Source organism: Camponotus floridanus, unplaced genomic scaffold (genome assembly GCF_003227725.1).
Source record: "Camponotus floridanus strain SB8 unplaced genomic scaffold, Cflo_v7.5 scaffold15, whole genome shotgun sequence".
Taxonomy (NCBI): domain Eukaryota; kingdom Metazoa; phylum Arthropoda; class Insecta; order Hymenoptera; family Formicidae; genus Camponotus; species Camponotus floridanus.
The window spans coordinates 471,025-493,180 of record NW_020229270.1 but is presented as its reverse complement, the minus strand read 5'-3'; the positions used below and the strand labels follow the sequence as shown (position 1 = coordinate 493,180).

At 26.7% G+C, this 22,156-nt stretch overlaps 3 protein-coding genes across 4 annotated transcripts; 1 reads left to right on the top strand and 2 right to left on the bottom strand.

The window, feature by feature from the left end:
• Nucleotides 1–12,249, bottom strand: LOC105250479 (gonadotropin-releasing hormone receptor). The gene is given in 7 exon segments (XM_011256600.3): nt 1–452; nt 454–484; nt 1,081–1,202; nt 1,304–1,503; nt 1,938–2,121; nt 9,115–10,086; nt 11,778–12,249. Coding segments are annotated over 6 exon segments (1,227 nt in total). The 5' UTR covers nt 9,727–10,086; nt 11,778–12,249; the 3' UTR covers nt 1–374.
• LOC112637272 lies at nt 4,094–5,983 on the top strand. Its single transcript, XM_025406633.1, has 2 exons — nt 4,094–4,296; nt 5,474–5,983. Exons 1-2 carry the CDS (start codon nt 4,153–4,155, stop codon nt 5,924–5,926), a joined length of 597 nt encoding a protein of 198 aa, XP_025262418.1. The 5' UTR covers nt 4,094–4,152; the 3' UTR covers nt 5,927–5,983.
• Nucleotides 12,250–12,314: 65 nt separating the features above from the next.
• Nucleotides 12,315–18,997, bottom strand: LOC105250480 (cytochrome P450 4C1-like). Of its 2 annotated transcripts, none has more exons than XM_025406659.1 (10): nt 18,728–18,997; nt 18,132–18,232; nt 16,174–16,264; nt 15,838–16,032; nt 15,434–15,497; nt 14,524–14,650; nt 13,841–13,916; nt 13,218–13,330; nt 12,873–13,110; nt 12,315–12,735 (listed from the first exon to the last, which is right to left on the bottom strand). In XM_025406659.1, exons 1-10 carry the CDS (start codon nt 18,885–18,887, stop codon nt 12,392–12,394), a joined length of 1,509 nt encoding a protein of 502 aa, XP_025262444.1. In that variant the 5' UTR covers nt 18,888–18,997; the 3' UTR covers nt 12,315–12,391. The 2 variants fall into 2 exon arrangements, with proteins under 2 accessions (XP_025262444.1, XP_025262445.1); XM_025406660.1 differs by having other exon boundaries at nt 14,557–14,650.
• Nucleotides 18,998–22,156: the final 3,159 nt, after the last annotated feature.

Sequence of the window (22,156 nt, the reverse complement as noted above, 5' to 3'; positions counted from 1 at the left end):
TTTCAGATTTTATTTTAATATACCTAAATTCATCTTGTAATATGTTTGTTCTATTGAAATAAAATAAATTTATTTGTTCCATATATATTTAAGATTCTTTTGTCTATATAAATCTCTATATAAAAGTCTATATAATAATTCTTATTTGTAAAATCCCTTAACTAAATGATACTTGATATGAAGAGTATGAGAATAATGCTTTTTCCATTTTTTGCTTTGTATAGTTTACATTGTAAAAAATATTACAGAATTATATAAATAATGAATGTAATTTAACATACTTTTTCTATAATGTACTGCTATCATCTCTTGATATGATTTCAGATAACTTATGCTGTTTTTATGTAAAATGCTAATCCTATACTGATAAAATATTACATTTGATGTTGCTGCACTTTATTGCCATTGTCTTGATAATAGAGAAGACTTGTTTTTGTTTCGCGTGGAGTTTCTGGAATTCCGTTGATGCATCGTAAAGTCGGATCTATAATTTGCAATAATATTAATGATTAAAAATATTTTACAATTATTGAGACGTTTTATCACATCTTCAAAAGCAAAGAAAATATTTAAAAAAATTAATGAGATATTAATTATATATAATCAAATATTTTATCAAACTATTATCTTTCTTGAATGTTATTAATATAATATATTAATATATAATATTAATATATATAATATGATATAGGATATAGGATATTTCAAGATTAAATGTTCTACATTTAAAATATAAATTTAGATATGATATGTTCGCAAAAATGTCTTGTTAAGATTTAATCTTGATAAATACCTTATATAATATTATAAATATGATGTATAAAAAATAATGCTTGTTTTTCATTTGGATTATCGCTATAATCAAAGTCAGTACATCTTTTTTTCAAGCATTCGTATTCGATTTTGCCTGCCAATGAATTCGGCATTTAATAAAGATTTTTATTATTGTACTGTGATACATATATGTCTACCATACTCGTGCAATGTACCAGTATATGTTGGAGCAAAACGCACGAGTGAAAAAGGAAAAAAGGGAATGCGATACGCGGTACATCGAATGGTCTCGTAAATTTTATTCACCTTTGATAAGAGCCCTGCCGTTGTTTCTGCGGCCAAAGATGAAATGCACCATATATCAAAGGATTTACCAAGCTGTTGCTCATGCCAAAGAAAAATATTCCGCTCTGTAACTCCTCGCTGAGCTGAAAGCATCGTCTGTTCGTTAGTATATCGATAGTAATTTTTCGAGACAACAGATAAAATAATATAGTTTCCTTCGATTACAAAATAGATTTATACTAACGTGTTCATCGGGATCGAGAAACAGAAAGATTATCATCATCGTATAGTACGGCGTCCACCAGATTAGAAATGCCGCTACAATGACGACGCTAATACGTAATGACTTTGTTTTCGCCCGGTGCATCAGTCTTCTCCTATTTAGATCGCTATTTCTAATATACGTCCCTGTTGTAGGCTCTGCTTTGAACATTTTCTGACTTCCTGAAACAATGTTAGCTTAACTTAGTGTATTACATAATTATAATTGAACATCAGCATTTTCGACTCTCTCTCTCTCTTTCTCTATGTTTTTCTCTCTTTAAAATTCTTATATTATTTACTTAAGAGTAAAGTTATACTCTTTATTCAATTATAAATACTAATACAAATATTTTTTTGCAATCATTTTTGCACATTATTGTGACTTTATTAAATTCAATTAAATTCAAAGAATATCTTACGCATATATTTTAACATAAAATGTTCTGGAAAAAAGTAAAATTTTCCTGTCCATTTAAATTCAAGTTGACTTTTTTTCAAAGATTTAGCTTCAGATACAATTATCAAAATAAATATGAGTTATCAAAAAGTTACAATATAAGTAATAATCTCATCGATAATATAATTTTACAATGCAAGTAATGTAAAATACTTACGGGAGATGGTAATCACTGTAGATACATATGTGGTAATTAAAATCACCAATGGCAACAGGAACATGAAGAACAGGCTGAAACTAGCATAAAGTTGTTCCTGCCAGGGCTCGGTGTAAAAGCCATGGGTTACGCATTGTGGAAATTCCTCGATAAATGGTCCTTGTGCAACATGAAATATCGCGACCTGTTAATAAAGCCAATGTATGAAGATACAAACATCGATATGACGAGTTAAATGCGCATTGTGTCGATGAGATGAACTATCTAACATATATAGTTAATTAAATACATATACCTACATACATTCATATATATAATTCTGGATTTAGAGGGATTACAGAACTCATCATAGAAGTACTTAAACATAGTTAGCGAAGAAAAATAAATAAATTAGATGTAACGTATTAACATGAGGCGTCGATATTAACTATAACAGAAGGTTGAAATAAATGCGAGTTCGTAACGATGCGACCTTGTAACAATTACATGATGATACAGTTGATGCAATTTAATACAATTAAATAATCTGAAGGTTATCCAGATGCAAAAATGCTAAGTAAGGAATTGTTTTTAATATCATTTAATATATTCCATAAAAAACCTTCGATTTTCTTAGAAACGATAAATACATAGTTATTATTAAGATTTTTATTTGCATATCAGCGATAAATTTTTTAACGAATGTTTTTATTTTCAATTGATGAACAAGTCTACTGGTTTCAGCTGTGTTTATCACTGTCTATCATTATATATATATACAGGGTATCCCAAAACTCAATCAATCTTTTAAAGACAGATTCCTGGAATTATTTGGAGACGATTTTTCCTCAGCGAAAATGTCGATGAAGGCCATCATTTTTTGCATGTTCCCGATTTTTGTCATCATATATCTTTGCAATTAAGCCTTAAATTAAAACTCAACTAAAGTAAACTCTATTTAAAATTAATCAAAGAATGTGGTTTTGTTAATATTTTATTTCTTAGTACAAAGCTTAGTTTACGAAAAAACCCTTATTTCCAATCACTTATAATTCGAAAATTATTAGTGCCTCGACATTTTCGTTGAGGAAAAATCGTCTCCAAATGATTCCAGGAATCTGTCTTTGAAAATTGATTATGAGTTTTGGGACACCCTGTATATACACATATGTTCTGAAAGTGCATAAAATTACATAAGAATACGTGTAAACAGAACAGAGCTAATATCACTTTTAACGTTCATTTGTAAACTTTTTGACGTTTATTTATTCATCAACTTTTCGAAGATGTGACTGTCATTAGGGAATCATCTTAAATTCATCGTATTTCCTCGGTAAGATTAGGACACAATGACGGAGGAGAGAGACGGAAGGTAAAGGTAAAGGTTACTGCTACCGAAGGCAGAGTGAAGTTCTTTCCGCTGAAAAGAATTTCTCGGAACAAGAGAGGTGCATTGATTAAGCAGGCTATTCCCCGTGTCTCGGCCTGTCAAGATATACACGTTTCACTATCAATCTCTGCCAGACCGCGTCTCTTTCTTCCGTCGTGACGACAGCATTATTCTCTGACTCAGCGATGGCTCCGCGATTTCTATCCTCCTCTGAAGCGGGTGACCTCGCGAACGAACTGATCTCAGAGTCTGCATCCGCTGTTTGCGGTCGATGCACCTGACACCTCGTTAAATCGAGTCTCGGGTTTATCTATACAATTGATTTTCTTGAGAATTCCGAATAGTACTTGATCGGATTGCAAAACGTCTACTTCACGTCTGACAATGTCTATCTGTCACTACTTGTTTTCTTACATGTATTAAAATCTACATTTATCATTTGTCACATCCTGTTTATTTTCTTGATAGTTTTGTATAATTTGTATAAAAGAAACATCAGTCATCAAGAATTGAATTAAGTTAATTGAGTTGTCGACATGTTATTTATGAAATTCTAGGATGCAAAATATAATGATCATGTAATTGTAATAATACCAATTAGATTTTTCGATTTTTTGAAGAGTATAATGAATAAAAATATCTTGTTTCCTTTTATGTCACGTGCTAATGTTTATGATCATTCTAGAGAAAATGATCAAAAAATCATTTTTTCCTACGTATCATTCACTTCGCAAAAGGTTGCTAAAATATTTTAAGATAAAAATAATTTTCTTAAACTATAGCTCTTTCTGTTTTCTGATAGATTTTATTGATTTGTATTAGAATTTTTCACACATCGCGATCATCATGGTACATCTGATCACGAAGATTCTCGGTTTAGTGATTTCTGCAATTAAGAACCTATGTGAGCTCAAGGGATGCACATCGCAGGAAATTCTTCACTATATATCATCCATTTATAACATCCCATCTGCTACAGCGCGATGTCAGGTTAACAATATATATTTTCCATTCTTTTATTGTGTAATCGTTCAATAAAATAATATATCATATTAAATTTTCATTTTTGAAAACTAGAAACGCATTTTTTGCAAATAAATTATATTATATATGTTTATTATGTATCTATCTATATTTATTTATCTGAATTTTTTCTATATAATATATTTATATATTTATAATTATATATTTATGTTCAATGACGTAATTATTAAAGAGTAATTATTAAATAAAAGAGAGTTAACAGATATAAATAACAGATCTTCTTATATTTATTTTTTATGCTTGTGTATTTTATATATGCTAAAATTTTCATTTATTTTGCAGCTATTCACAAACAAGATATCATATTTTTGCAGTATATAAAATTAACAAGTTTTTTTTAAACATATACTATTATTTGCTACGATATCCATTCATGACGAGTTGACTTTTAAAATCTGTTGCAATTTCTCTTTTTTATAAGCATAATCTAATTTAAGCGTTTGCAAATTTATCATAAAAATTAAAACCTTGCTAATTTATTTATAGGTTGTATAATAATTTATTATTTTAAAAATTAAAAAGAAAATTTGTCACATATATTTCCCACGTTTATTTTGTCGACTGTTTAGATGTGCAACATATTTATAATTACTTATTATTATCTCAGTTGATAAACCTCTTTTAAATCAATAACTAAATCATTTAATTTTATTTATAATTTTATAATTTGATTGTATTAATTTAATTTTTGGTTAAATAAATACAATTAAATAAATACAAATATTTAATTTTTGATTGTATTTATTGATAAACCAAAGATAGATCACATATTAACGATAATAACATAGTAACAAAATTGTTTGCAAAGCTCCTTCCTCTCTTTTATTTTAATATTTATTTTTATATATAATCAGAATTTATAATATGTATATATTATATGTATAAGTAGAGAAGTTTTCAGATAGTATATGATAGAAAACGAATAATAAAAATTGATATTTTTGTTATCTTTCCATGATAAACAACAATTTAAATTGCAAAATTAAGTAATTTACAAGTTTTTCAGAAATTCCTTATAATTCTATAGAAATTATTCATGCAAAATTTAAAACTAACACTAATAAATAAAGAGCTAAATTAAGGAAACAGTTACATATTCATAAAGATACTTGGACTATCGCAGATGCAGAGTGCTTTAAAACGCGGCGTTACTTGCGGTATCTTGAAGAAAACCGGTAATCATTATAGTCTGCCGATTGATAATGAAATCGCGCGACAAGAAGTAGCCATTCAAGAGATCGGTCTGCTGGATCTATATTGTCAGCGGAAAATTCAACGGTCGAGGAATCGTAGGGTGCGATTTCGGAGGACTACTTGCAAATGTAAGAGAAGAAGCGCACAACGAAAGTCACGAGGATGCGGGCCAAGGTCTTGCAGAAGGAGACGGCAGAGGAGGAGAAGACGATGCAGGTGTCGAGGTTTCGATAAATGCGCCTATAATAGAAAGACCAAGTCTAGAACAAAGTACAGTTTGAACAATGACAAATTGACTAGATCAGACCGGACTGCGATTGAGACCGCCACAGCTAACGTCATTGAACAAAGTTATTTAAACATACCTCCCGTAGAATGCTGAGATTGTGAGAAGTTATTGTATTAATTATGTCAATATGTCTTAGAAATATCGCGTCTTCTGATGATTCCAAATTTTTTTATATAAAATTTTAATTTCTTAAAACTTAATATTAAAATTAAAAATTAATATTTAATAGTCAAATACTAATTTTGGGAAGTAAATTTTGATTTTTTCATTTTTAGTCGTTTTCATAAAAGTTTTTTATATTTAGTATGTATGTTAAAGAAAAAAATTTTATACATAATGAATATTATTTGTGTAATTATGTTTTTTGCCGCAATATTCTTATTATATAAAATGTCAAAAATATCTCAAAAAAGCAAAACTGAATTTTAAATTAAAATTAAAATTATTACGTTAAAAATACATGTATATTAAAATTGAAATCTGCCATCGAATTAGCAAGATTTGCAAATGCTGCGTCATGTAGTGATTATTAAATAGGAAATACATTCTTTTTGTATACATCAAAATTAGAAAAAATTATCAATATTTAATGAATTTTTAACATAAAAATTTTTATAAATGTGTTTTATAAATCATGTTTAAGTTCAAGATAAAAAATTATTAAAATATTCAATACGTCTTAAAAATGTCTTTTGATTATGACTTAAGATCTTAATAGATAAAATAATGTACACATTATTTTATAATTTTTCTCAATTATTGATTATTATTATTTAAATTATATTATATATTTATACAAATTTATTTAAATCCCTTATAAATTTTCAATTTATGCGACGTTGGATATATTCGTAGCGTTTTTCAATTACTGATATTATCATATCGCGTAAATATTAATCTTTTTCCTAGAACACTTTGTATATAGATTCTGAGGGATATCATATGAATATACAAGACTGTTTTGCATACTAATAATGCATACGATGCACATGAGACAGAATATATGTTCCATAATATTTGTTATATTATCTTATCTTTCTATGTCAAGGAATGTATGCATATAAATTATATTGTTTTTATATTTATTGTATTACAAAATGTATACATTACACTTTTTTCCCGGAAACTTGATGCAAATCAGAAATTGTCGTAAGAATAGTCCAAGTTTAAGTTTTCGCGATTTCGATAAAGAAACGAGATTATTGTTATCAAATTTTATTTATATCGCAATTGAAATTTATTTTGGTTTCTCTTTTTTTTTTTCTTTCCATTATTTCTAACAAATTTATTATCATTTATTAGAAAATTTATAATCATTATTTATAAATATATAAATTATGCCACTACATTATATATAATGTATTTGTACATATTTTACATATAATATATTTGTATATTTTATGTATAATATATTCATATATTTTTATATACATATATGTACATACATTATATGTACATATTATAGTACATACATTATATGTTATATACATATATGCATATATACATATACATACGTTATATGTACATATATATATATATATATATATATACATTATATGTACAAATATATACATATATTTGTACATATAAGAAAGCTGTAGTGCAGCTTCCAATGCAATTATAATTAAAAAATTTTTCGATAAGAAATAAAGATTAAATTCTTGATTTATAAAAAAGTTGCACTTATCGTAACCGATCATAATATTGATATTGAAAAGTAATATGTATTATGTAATTATTAATAGTAAAAAAATAAAATTGTTATATTCTAATACATTTTTTATTAGTAATACATTTTTTATTTTTTCAAGATAGGATTACACACAATTAAAATTAATACAGAAAATACGAGATATATCTCTCCGTGTATAAGAAAATCACGAATATTTTTGATTTATCACAAACGTTTTATAATAAATCACGCAACATACTCTTTTGTAAAGTTATATTGATCTTATTTTTAATTGACAGAGACAACTTTATATTTTTAAAAGCTCAAGATAAAACATTTTTATAAATTTTATTTGAAGCAGATATTATGACATTAATTCTTATGTACAGTTCCCAAAATATATCGCAGCTTGTCAAATCAATTAATCTTTTTAAAAAATAATACATCAACAAGCATGTAACACTTCATTTTTTAAATGAAGTGTTACATGCTTGTTGATGTATCATTTTTTAAATGAGTCACAATTTCTAAACAAAAACTTGTTTACTTCAAGTTTGTGTGATCTTTGATTTGCTAATTATCCGCTTCTCTTTGGAATCTTTAACATTCTTATGATCAGAGCTCAAGTTAAATAGCAACTAAATTGCTATTAATTTCATGTAAATTTATATTTGCTTGTTAAAATTGCGTAAAATATAAATTTTAAAATTATAGAGAAGATTTTTTTCAAATTTTTCGACAAAAAATATAGCTGGGTCCACACAAATTTGATTTATAGGATTTATAGGAATTTTTCAACTTCAATCGATCAATCGTCACGTTGGCGACATTTATGATATGTATCTTAATATTCCAGTGAACTATTCGTTCGAGACAGCAGTATAATTTTCTTGTAAATTACTATTGAATAAAAAGTTGATATTCAAGAGAAAACATTGCGATGATTGATCATGCGATTTCAACAGCGCTCTTAATAAGTTTTAAAATACCATGCTAATGGTGTAATCATTATCGAATTAAAGTATGAACTACTTTTTTATTTTACGTGTAATTTGAGATAATAAAGTATAATTTGACTATATGATATATAATTTTATGAATCTCAAGGATAAAAGATCGAATCGCATATTATATGCATTTGATCAAAACGTGCGATAATCAATGATGCAAAATAATGAAGAATGATATGTTTCTCTTTTGAGAGAAATATAAAATAAAAATCTATAAAATGTCTAACATAAAATTCGACTACTTTTTCGCAGCAATTTTTTCCCGTTAGATTCTCCCGTTAGAGTAAAAGTTTACGTCTACGTAAAAAAATTTATGTATTTTAATATAATTAATACTAATTTCTATATATTTTTTAAAAAAGTAAAAATATATATTTGTATAACAAAATACGTTTATATATCTCTAAAAAATATTTATGTAATTATGTAGCATTCTAAGATTTGTACATGCATTATATATGTAATATAATGAATGTTATTATGATAAAATTAAATGTTCCAAAAATGTAAAATTATTATGATAAAATTAAATGTTCCATTTTATAGAGAGCTGAAGCCGGCTCTTATAGAGCCGACATAAGTAAGGTAATGCATCTTACCTGTGGAGTGGCGAGGACAAAGGATAGTGCCCAAGCGAATAGAACGAATCGCGAGCACTTCTGAGACGTATTGAGACCCTTCATCGGATATCGTACCGCGACAAATCGATCGACACCGATCAACACGAGCACGAAGGTGCTCAAGTATAGGCTGAACATCTGTAGGAACTTGAAGAGCTTGCATGCAGCGTTGCCCCATAACCATGCGACGTTGTAACTCCAGATTGCATCGCCGGCCAGGCAAAAGATGGTGACCAAAAGGTCGGCCACTGACAGATGAAGGATGAGCGTGTAGATTGCCGAGCAACCTCGCTGCTTTCGACGATTCTTCGTGATTGAGTATATTGTCGCCGCATTACAGATCAGGCTTAGAACTGACATAATCGCTAACACGATGACTTGGAGATATACCGCTCTGGTCAGTCTAGGCGCGTGTTCCAGACACGTAACATTCTCGAACGATAGGTATTCGGCCGATTGTCCAACGAGACCATTGTTGCTGATGAAGTCGGTGAGGTTGTCGCAGGGATTAGGGAAAATGGTAGAGAGGCCGATAACGTTCACTGACGAACTGTTGTCGCTGCTATTGTTGATGATCGTCGACAGCTTCATCGTTTCCGGCCGCTCGTTCCCTTGAATGTTTTCGATTCATTAGAGGTACGATGTTGACGGTCGAACGCGTGCCTCCATTCTTCTGCAAAATTACACGGTCACCTTAAAAGATGAGATTCTTGTGCACGAGCAACACTTAAGTGGGAAGGATGATCTCAAGAGTCTTGTTGACGATTGTCTTCTTTTAGGCTTCGTCAAACCCGTTTCTACGTTTCTCATCGAAGCGACTGCGTTCGCTTTACGTTCGTTTAGGCGACGTGGGGGAATGAAGCATGTTCTGCGCGAGGAATATAACTATGCGTCAGAATAATAGAGATTCGACGAGAGGGTACCGTGGAGATGTTCGAAGGACATTGTTATCTGAAATGTATAGTAAATGTTATATAATTAATATATATGACAAATGACATCTTATATCGATAATTTGAGAGATGTATTGATTTGTATTAATAACATATTTAAGTTTTAAAAAATGAATTTGTTATTCATATTTATATTGTGTATTTTATATTTAAGTTGTATTATATATATATATATATATATATATATATATATATATATATATTTCATATATGTTCAAATTCTAGGTTATATTCAAAGAATCTATAATGATAAAAAAGTGCGATCGAGATAATTCTACTATTTCCAAGCACAAATTACTATAACTTTTATAAAATATAATCATTTTAATAATAGTTTATATATATAATTATATATTAATATATTAATATAATTATATATGTGTGTGTGTTTGTGTATAAATTTTTAAAATTATATTTATATTTTAAATTATATTTATATATTTATATTAAATTTATAATTATATTTCTTATCTCAATGAATTTTTTAATTACTTTTCTAAATTATTTCTTTTTGTACTGTAATTTTGTACTTTAATTTTATAATATAATTGTATAATATATTATAATTTTAATTCTATATGACATTTTCAAAAATATAAAAAGATAAAAATATAAAAATATAAAAAAATAACAATTCTAATCTTTTATTTTGAATTTGAGAGAGTAATTTTGAACAATTTTACACTTATTTATCAAATTATTTTTTCGATTTATTTACTTCTTACTTATTTACTTATTAACTGAAATAATTTTTTAAATAATTGTAATAAGAAAAAATCTTTTATTGTATTTTAGTTAAAATAAAAGAGCATTCCAGTGTAAAAAAATATAAAGAGAGAAAGAAGAACAAAATATTTATAAATCTTTATTAAAAGATAATTTTATAAATTATTATAAATTATTACATTATATATAGATTATGTATAAAATTATTAGATTATATATAGATTATGTATAAAATTAAATAGAATTTAAATTTAGAGGATGACTCAGATAGCAAAATATAAGTTTTGACGTCAAATTATAACAAAATGACGTCAAAACAACTACTTTTACTATCTAAAGGAATTGATATATTTATTTTATCATTTTTAACAGCGAATAAAGAATTCAGAGCAATTCGATCTGAGATTATGCACGAGTTTTCCTACAGCGACATAAACTGGTTTTGAATAAAAAAATCGACCTTGAACGCTCTTGTGATCTTTCGTAGCTTGTTTATGAAAATCCGAAAGATAAGTGATTCACCAATTATTTTTTGTAATTCTATAAATATTTTTTAATTGATCATAATTTCTATAGAATTACATGTATAAAAGATAAATTTTATATAATATTTGTCCATCCATTTTATATCTTCATCTAAACATAATTCAATAATTTACTCTTAAGTTAAAGACAACTTTAATGTTTTATGTTTTATGTTTTAAACAAATTGTAAATATTATAAAAAGAACAATAATTGAGTTATATTGGATTTTTATACATATTAAATAATTATGTTTTTTATATAAACAATTATTATCAGAGCATTAATCATTTATGATAATTTTCTCGATGGATTTAGATTTTCTTTAATTAGAATTATAGAATATGAGCTGAAAAAAAATTTGTTGTCACTTAAAAATGTTTTCTCGATACATGATCACATTATTTTGTTGATAGATAAAGCATTCTTATTTATCTTACTTCACAAACTTTCCGAAAGTTGCACACGAAAAAAAATAATTTCTTTATATTGTTTTCTTTCTTTAATTTTTTAATATTTTTGAATGTTTAACGTGAACTTAACAGTTAAACTTGAGGGATAAATCACATGTTTTTTGTACAAAACCGAATATGATTTACGACAGCTTGTTTTTACGAAATTATATGCTGCTTTATATACGTGCAAACGCAACGACATCTCATTCACACTGCGTATTCTCGACTGATCGAAAAATTAACATAATTCGATCTCGCTTGTCTGACTTTCGCATGTTGTCTTTCTTCATTGCCTTGATCTTTTCTTTGCTCTTGAACATATTTTATTGAGTGTTATATGACATCTATTGCAATCTAAATTAGACATTTGCTCTGATAAATTTATTCTAGTGCATTATTATACATGTTGAGTGTTTGAGACAATTTATGTCAGCGATACTATATATAATAAATAGCTGTCTTGCAATATAATTAGATTGGTTAGAAAGAGAAGGAGAAAAAAGTTATTTTTAACATTATAAATTCTTATTTCTTCTTCATAAAAAGTTTTATTAATCGTAATAAAACATATATTTTTCGCATTTAAACATAATAGCTTTCTATTTTTGCGGCAATGAATGAAGATACATTAATCCCTGTTTTGGTTTTAAAACCACAGACATATCTACGGTCATTTCCTCATGCGTTTTTATGCTTTTCACTCTCCACTTTCTGAGTATGGCTACTAATATGATCTTTTCTTCCAATATAGCGAATTTCTGTCCGATGCAGTTTCTTGGTCCAGCACTGAACGGGATGTAAGCGTATGGATGTACCTGTTCCAAATTCTCCGGTAAAAAACGATCTGGATCAAACTTTAATGGATTCGACCAGATTTCTGGATTTCGATGAACCAACAGAATTCGCACTGCGACCGAAGTACCTTTCGGAACTATATAATTATCTGAAATAAGAGAATATGTGCAGAGATTAATGGAAAATCTTATAATTCAATTAGTTCACAGAGCCTGGTTTATTCATTCTAAATCCACAAAATGTGCATTTTCCATTGTATCATTATTAAAATTTAAAAACTCTTACCCATTTTTATATCTTCTGATATTTTTCTTAAAATTATGGGTATGCTTGGATATAATCTGCGCGATTCTTTTATAACTCTTTCGAGATATTTTAATTGCGAGAGTTCTTTTACACTAGGTGGTCTTTGCGAATCTTTGAAAACCTCCTTCAGTTCCTCACGAATCTTTTCTTGACATTTGAGATCATTGCCTATACAAAAAAGTGTCCAATAGATGGAAATCGCTGTTGTATCATGACCCTGTTATTATATATTATTATTTAAAATCAAGAATTACATGATATCAACAGATAAAAAAAATAATATCTCAAACAAAAGAATTTTTTATCATACAATTTTTCACTTACTGCAAATAGGAGCGAAGTTACGTGTGCTCTCAAATCTTCATCAGGAAACGAAACATTGTCTTTCTCATTTATGTCCAGAAAACGATCTAGTAAAGTTTTACTTTCCGGTTTGTCTAATTTAATTAAAAATATATTTAATTAGAAGAAAATCACATATGTATGTAATTCAGTTTAAATTAATAAAAAGCGAATAATTTGGTTTCAAAAAAATATGATAATTTATGATTATATAAAGAGTTTTGAAAATTAAAATAATAGATTATGGTCTTATATCTTATATAGGGGGATTTATATCTATAAAATAATAGATGATAATAATAGATTACAAAAATAAATATAAAAAATTTTTTTTAATTAAACACACTTTAAATGTGCAAATATATAATAAAAATTTTATTCTTAATTTATTTTGTACTTTTAAATTTATTATTGTATTTTAATATACAATTTTATAATTTAAAGCTTATTATAATTAAATACATTATAGAAGTGATTCATATAAGAAAAACGTTTGTTTTCTGAAATTATTCTGAGGAATTTTGCTGTATTAATTCGCAAAAAAATTTATAAGAAAAGAATAATAAGGCATTTGACACATTTATAGTATAAATTTATCTTTGTACCTCGTATATGAAAATCATCCTGTTGATTTTGTATTTTAATGTTTTGCATACGTGCGATTTTCTTCTGTCGTATTATCTAAAAATTGTAGTATTATTATTATTTATTAAAATATAATCTGTTTTAAGCAAAATGGCGTAATGATATAAATATGAATTTAACATAACTACGTTATCGTAAATTATTTTTAGTTTTATATAATATTATGATAAATCACTAATCAATATTATAATATAAAATGAATATATATGAATATATATAATATAAAATGAATATATATAAGTATTACTTCTCTCTATATGTTATGACTATGATGATTATTATGTAAATTACTAACAATAATATTTTTTATAGTCGTAAATAAATAGATGATAATAAGCATTGTATACAAAAGAGAAAGAGAGAGAGATATATAAGTATTAGACTAATTAACAACTAATAAGTATTAGATTATTTAATGCAGTAATATGTCTAATTTTATCAGTTATATATAATATAGTGATAGAATATATGTAAATACAAATACAATGAAAATTTATATTTAATATGCAAAACACGGGACATTTAAAAACACTATAAACTAAAAATTTAAAAACATTTAAAACACTAGATCTCAGTGAAGATGATATTTATAATGATTTTTTTATGTTGACCTAGCTGAATACTTTTAGATTGAAGTTCTTACTTTATCTGAACAGCTATGCATAATGTTAATTACTGTTTTAAATTCTTTTCCCTGGGGTAATAAATCATATATCCAATTAAGCCATAACCATGATTGAGATATACGCAACGAAAGTAATTCAAAAAATCTGAAATATATCCTTTATTAATTTTTACATTCAAGTTAAAAGAATACACATATACAAGAATAATGAAATTGTAATAAATTTTTATTATTACTTTATATCCGTCATTATCAACAAGATTTATTTTTGTTTGATTCAATTAGTTATTGCATAACTAAAATTTAATATTTAATTAAATAGATAACGCAAGTATAGTTCATGATAGAATATTTCTTTGATTGAACGAAATACCAGAATCCTAAATAATTGTACTTTTGACGCAAGTATTTAATTTGATACAAAAATATCTCAGCGTTTAAAAATAAAGTATTTGTTACAATATTAATATAATTTTAAGATATATATATATATATATATATATATATATTATATATTACATATGACAGTATACACATGTACATAGCAATATGTATATATATATATTACATATGACAGTGTACACATGTACATAGCAATGCATGTTAAAAAATATAATACAAAATTATTAAAATTATAAAAATTATTAAAAGTATTTACATAAATATTTTAAAAATAAATCGTTATATGTAAATAATATCAAAATAAAAAGCAAAGAATTTGTTTTGTATCAATCTAAATATATAAAAACAAAAAATATTAACTATATTAAAAGTACTTAACTAAGTTAATAATTGTTAATATTCAAAACCATAGTTACAAACTTTATAAAAGTATAAAAATAGAATAATTTTATATATTAAATTATAATAAATTATAATTATAAATGATATAAAAGTATAATGATAAATTGTAAAATTGTAAACTGACCTGTTGCTGGCCAATCGATAAGATGTAACTTCTTCATCATCCAAATTTATACCCATTATAGTTTCTATAATTAATATTTAATTAATATGTAATTATTAATATTTAATCTTTTATGATAAAACTATATATAATATAAGGAAAAAATGTACAATTGTAAAACATCAGCGGATAATTACTAATTACGCGAGTTGTATAATATACAACTTGCGTACTAAGAAACATTGCATTTTTTGTGTTAACAAAGTTTTGTGAACTTGTAACATAAAATTTGTTATTCGATTTTCTTTGTTTTTAATGTTGCTATGTTAGCATGAAATAATAATTCTTTATCGTTAAAATTGCTCATTTATGGGCTTATACATGATTATATTTTCTTTCTCTTCTTTTCTATGTCATGTTTTTACCACATATAATGTTGAAAGTGATTTGTTGTATAAATGGAAAAATATCAATAATTTTCGTTGAATTTTCCTCTATTTCCTTCTCGATACATTTTATTGCAGTTTCCGTTTTTTCGGACATGATGACAATAAATTGTTCCAGTATATTGAAATAAAATGTAGGCCATACTATTTTTCTATATCCATACCATTGTTCAACTGAAATATGCGATATATTTATGGAAGTCACCGCTCTTTTACTTTATATTTTTATATGCTTTATTATTTATATCACTACCTATTACTAGTGAAAATGACAGTCTTTTGTGAAATATATTTTCAAGCTATTTTATTGCTTACCTGGAGCAGTAATAAGCCCATTACCTAGCCATGGTTTTAAGAAGCTATATTGTTCCCCTTTCTCGACATGTGTCTTACTTTGAAGAATGCTCTGTCAATTTATAAGAACAAAATAGTGACTCAAATAGCAATAACAGAGGCATAACGATATATTTCAATGATATTTCGTAAGTTTGCAATTAAAAAAATAGTATTCCGTGTATTTTATCGAGAAAATGATTCTTAATGATATTAAATTTTACGCTATTAATTGTAAAAATTATTTACTCAAGGAAAATAGGCGAAGTATGCCCAGGTATTTATAATAATAATAATAATAAATAATAAATAATCTTCTAGCATTACAAGTTTTGAAATATACTTTATTTTATGAAGAGAAATATATACTTTATTTTATGTGTATATATAGGTACATTCGATGTACATTAAGGTTTCATTGTTCCATAAATGTATTACTTTTTATTTAATATAAACGGGGATGACTTGAGTTGCCTACATTCTCGGTTGCCAATTACTTCGTTTGCGCACAATATTTTGTCGACATTCCCGATTGCCTACATCTATTATTGCGCACACGAAAAAAATAAAATTACGAAAGTATGATTGTGTACATGACAGTATTTGCGCGCATACACATTGCACACATAATATTATTACGCATATGTATATTGCACACATGATATTATTGTACTCGTATATACATATATATTGCACATACGTATTGCACACATAATATTAATACACAAGTGATATTGAACTTTCACATATATAATAAGAAAATAACTTTGCATAATTAAAATTCACGATTAAAAGTACAGACCGATTCTGGATTGTTCAATCCAAAATTCCATTTTGAAATCTTTAATTAATTTGATGGTAAGATTCTCTTATGAGATTCACTTCCGAATTTGATCAACTTTTACAGGCATTAAATGAAGTCGAATGCAAGAATGAATGTGTGCAGAAACGTTTACTTCTGATATTTTAATTTTAATTATCTTTTTAAATTAATAATATTTAAGATTTCTATGTAGAAAAAAATATTAGAATTCAAAAATATTTTGGATTATACTTTGGAAATAGAAGTGGATCTCGCTTCATGTGAAAGTCGATAACCCATGTGAAACAAAACAATTAATGACCTCGTTTCGGGTCGTAAGCATGGAGGCTACGAGATAGACTTTGTTTCACGTGGAAATCGAAAATCTAAGTGGAACAAAACAATTACCTCATTTAGGGTCGCACTATATTCGACCCACACAGCTCTTCAAAGAATCAATCCTACAATTGAAAAATTCAACAATAAAAATAATAAAAATTTGAATACTTCAAGAACAAGACGTTTCTTTTCATTCGCACTTGTGGGATTCGACTTCATTTAGTACGTATTACATGTCTGTAAAAATTGATTAAATTCAGAGATGAATCGCATACAAAAGTCTTCACCAAAATATCAAATGAAAAAATTGTATTTCTATTTTTTACATGAAATAATATCATGTGTGCAATGTGTATGTACGCAATAATATCATGTGTGTGCAATCTGCATATATACAATAATTTCATGTGTGCAATGAGCATGTGTGCAATAGAATCATGCGTGGAAAGTGTTAATATGATTTTCTTATTTTATATGTGCAATAATACATGTAGACAATCGGGAATATTGGCAGTAGGTTTACTCATTAAGAAAGAAAAAGATAGCTATATCGTAACGATAACGACATCGTCGTTACATAGTTAGAGAATCGCCCTATAGAAAAAGCTGTCGGCAAAATGTTGTACGCAAACGAAACAGTTGGCAATCGGGAATATAAGTAAACAGGAGCCCTTCATATGAACGTATTTAATATATAATTTATTATTTACACATGTATTGAGAATGTATTTATTAATGGTAATCTATTATAATTATCATTATTATTATTATATAATAATGTTTTCAAATTATTTCTTACCTTTATACATTCTGGTGTAATTGCGCAAACTATTGGATGTAGTCCAATCCAAACTGTATAAAGTCCACTTTTATTTTTGTTTTGAAGCAATTTCTTATGCGCTGCGTCAAATAAGTAATATAGTTTATGTAATATGCGTTATACAGAGTGTCTTAAAAGTCCCGGACCGGTCGAATATTTCATAAACTATGCACTTTAGAAAGAAATGTTTCAAACAAAAGTTGTATGGCTTGAAGGAGACCATCAGATAGTGGCAATGATTTGACATGGGAGAGCCATTTGAAAATCACGTGAAGATCACTGTCAATTTCTTAAATGGAACCTCTTGAAATCATTTCTTAATTTTGCATAAACCATAAAATATCTAGTAAAATATTCATTTTTTGATTATCTTATCTTAATACTTTTATGTATAAAATAATGAGAGGAATCAATTGGTCTAAAGAAAAAACATAGTCCGGTCCGGAACTTTTCGGACACTGTATAGTTTATATAATATGCTTTTATATTATGTGCGTTTATATGTGCGTGTATATGCTTCTTGCGAATTTATATATATAAATAATACATAGAAAATGCTAGTAAATCTTTTTTACCTTCTGGTCTGATCTTACGTAGTAATTGATATAACGAACGATTAGTTCCAGGAATATGGCTGAGTTTTATTCGCATGGTGTAGTAGACATACATTATCCATGTAATCTTATAGAATATAATCACAACAATAGCGAATATTATCACTAGGAGGAGACTCATCGTTCTAGTTTGTGATTATTACAGAAAGTAATTCAATTTACACAAATAATCAATTTTTATATGTCTTTTCTCTTATATAATCTTTTACGCAAGATTCCGATGGATCTAAATATTTTTTCAGGTTTGTTTTTTTTTATAAATGTAGGAGATCTGTTATTTATTTGCATTTATACGTATATATCTATATTATGTGCATTTTAAATATAATTTATTGCTTTTATAAATGGTTTATTTTCTTTGTAAATGTATGAGGTCTGTTATTTATGTGCATTTAATGCGCGCATATATCTATATTATGTGCATTTTAAATATAACTTATTGCTTTTATAAATATATTTTTTATACAGTTGGGCATTACTGACAGGCGAATTTATTTTCTGTTTAAATATTATGTGCAGTAGTTAATTGTAATTCTCTGTTCTTTGTGTCTCTTATGTTAATTATTCTTTTAAGAGTTGTGTTGTTACTGATAGACAACATTTTTACTTTACCAATTATTCATGAAAAAGAATCAGATCTGTATAACTGATAGTAAAAAGAACAGAAGAGAAAACGGTACATTAAACAGTATGTTTAAAATGATACAAGTGAACACACGTGCACACACAGATATACATAAATGTTAATATAGTAAGTAATCATTTAATTCATTATCAGTAATTTCACACTTGCATCGATATAACATTGTATATTATTTTTTAGAATAATGCAGCTCATATTATACTTCAAGCTATATATCTTGAATATAACGTATTTAAATATAATACAGATTTATTTAATGTATTTCTCTTTGTAATCTTATATTTTTAAATAATAATCAGAAAAAATAATAAAAAAGGTTAAAAACCAAATGTTGAATATTTTAAACGGAAATAATAATTTAAATAATTTAATAAATAATAATTTTTTAACGGAAATAATAATTTAATATAATAGAAGTATAAATTGATTACAACGTTCGTAAAAACTTTGAAAATTCTCTACATTATATAAATAATAATTGAAAATTGTTGACAGGTGTTAACATTTTAATCCATTCCGGATCATTTTCAATGTCATCTTAAATTACATAAAATATACTACGTAAGTAGGCGTATCGGAAAGTGGCATTCGGAAACGGATGCAAACAAAATATAAGAGAGATATAAAATAGAAAAACGAACTGTCTAATAATTTGAATAGTTCAATATCATGATAATATCAATTTTCATCTTTGACCGCACATGTATGTAAAAGTATTATTTTATGCTCGGTAATGTATATATGCTCGGAAATATTTGTCGGAAAAGTGTCGCTTACTTTATATAATAATCTTCAGAACTGACGTTTCCCTCGAAAATGATACGCTTTGTATGATTCTGCGTTAGCTTGTCAGTCCTTCCTCTCTATCGATAAAGATTTCCTTTCTATCGAAGAGATCAGAAAGATAATGGAGCTAGAGAATGAGAAATGTATGCATGATGATACTTATCTTTATGTACACGTATATACGAGCTACCTCGTTTACTCATCTTTGGCTTATGGCTTTGTTGTGCATGACTTTAATAATTTTGTACATAACAAAGTATATATCGGAAAAATAGTCCAAATCGAATATAAAAAGGAAATTTGCAACGAACAGATATTAATTTTTCATCAGTTTTCGTACAAGTAACCAATATCTCAGCAGTCTTGACGGGATTTCCAAACCCAGGAAGAAACCAAAAGAATAATCTTTATTTAAAATAATAAGTCACAAAAATTTTTTAATTATTTTTGCCTACAATTTGAATTTTTAAATCCAGTTTGATTTTTAATGGACCTTTTCCACTAAAAAAAAAATCATGCAAAGAGGATCTGCTACCACTAGAATCACCGAATCTGAAGCCTCTTGATTTGGACAGCGTCCAATTCTTCGAGTGGGATAGATTTAAGCTGACTCAATCTTAGCCACTGTCTAAAATAAATAATATTAGCGATTATAATTAATCTCCGAATTCTCCTTCCTTTTTCTTTCCAAGTTACTCTTCTGTATATGACACTGAATCTGACCTTCCTTCTTCAAAAGTTTTACTATATAATTCTCTCCCTTTTTCTCCTCCGAGAATATTTCTCCTCTGAATTATTCTGGAATTAACCTCATCTGCCCAGACTTAAACATATACCTTAATCAATTTCCTACTCATTAACCGTATTCTTTGAAGACTTTTTCATAGGGAGAATCTTAGAAGAATTTCAGAAATTTCTAAATGAAAATCTCCTCGGTTCAGTCATTTCTATCTATATTTCGTAGAATAACTCTTATAATTCTCTCCATAGAAATAATATATTCTTCTTCCTCATTCACACATCTGTTTAATATTAAACATATATATGTACATATTTTTATTTTTTATTGACTCCAAGATTTATGTAATTACGAGATAGAACATAAAGATAACGACAAAATATATATAAGATATATAAGAATAATAAGATTAATTCTGTCCCTATTTTGCTCTGATTTCCTGTTCTAATTTTGTTCTAATTTCTAATACAACATAGTTGCATCGTTTTAGTATTATTAAATATAAATTAAAATTTAATTTCAATTTAATGTATAAAATTAACGAATAAATTTGAAAATATATTTTTATTCACATTTATTAATTAGCTCTCATTCCCGCTGTAGATCGTACTTGGTCTCGTTCTGTGTAAAAGAGATTCTTTTACCAAAACAGGATCATCAAATGAACTTTCGAAACAGCGATTCGAAATAGCGAAAAAAAGTAATTTATTTATTTTTCAAGCCTTAGAATTCGTTTGACTTGAGTCACCTTTTATTATGTGACTTCAGGATTATACAATTGTTACGCTTTTTCCTTGATATATCCTTTCTCGGTCTAAATGTAACATAATACATAAAGCATTATTATTTATGCATAATCTTATCATTTACTGGTTGACTCTCGAGCAGTAAGATTACGATACATTTCATATATGTAATACAATAAAAGAGATTTTCAATAAATCTTATTAATAAAAAAATGTAAAGAGAGCAAGAAAGAGAAAATATTTATAAATCTTTACTAAAATAAAAATAATTTTATAAATTATTAGTTAAATTATTAAATTACGCATAACATTAAATTAGAGTTAAATAGAATTTATTTTTGAAGGACGACTTACGTAGCAACAGTATAAGTTTTAATGTCAAATTATACCAAAATGACGTCAAAACGATTACTTCCACTATCTAAAAGAACTGATACATTTATTTTACTATTTTAACAACGAATAAAGAATTCAAA

Bases quoted from the DNA above. Each gene is read 5' to 3' on its own strand.
- LOC112637272 (XM_025406633.1), top strand. From the start codon at position 4,153: ATGGTACATCTGATCACGAAGATTCTCGGTTTAGTGATTTCTGCAATT. The intron at 4,297-5,473 runs GTTAACAATATA...GGACTATCGCAG, and splicing joins CTGCTACAGCGCGATGTCAG to ATGCAGAGTGCTTTAAAACG.
- LOC105250480 (XM_025406659.1), bottom strand. From the start codon at position 18,887: ATGAGTCTCCTCCTAGTGATAATATTCGCTATTGTTGTGATTATATTC. The intron at 16,265-18,131 runs GTAAGAAATAAT...ATAAATTGACAG, and splicing joins TTACACCAGAATGTATAAAG to AGCATTCTTCAAAGTAAGAC. The intron at 13,917-14,523 runs GTAAGAACTTCA...TACAATTTTTAG, and splicing joins TGCATAGCTGTTCAGATAAA to ATAATACGACAGAAGAAAAT.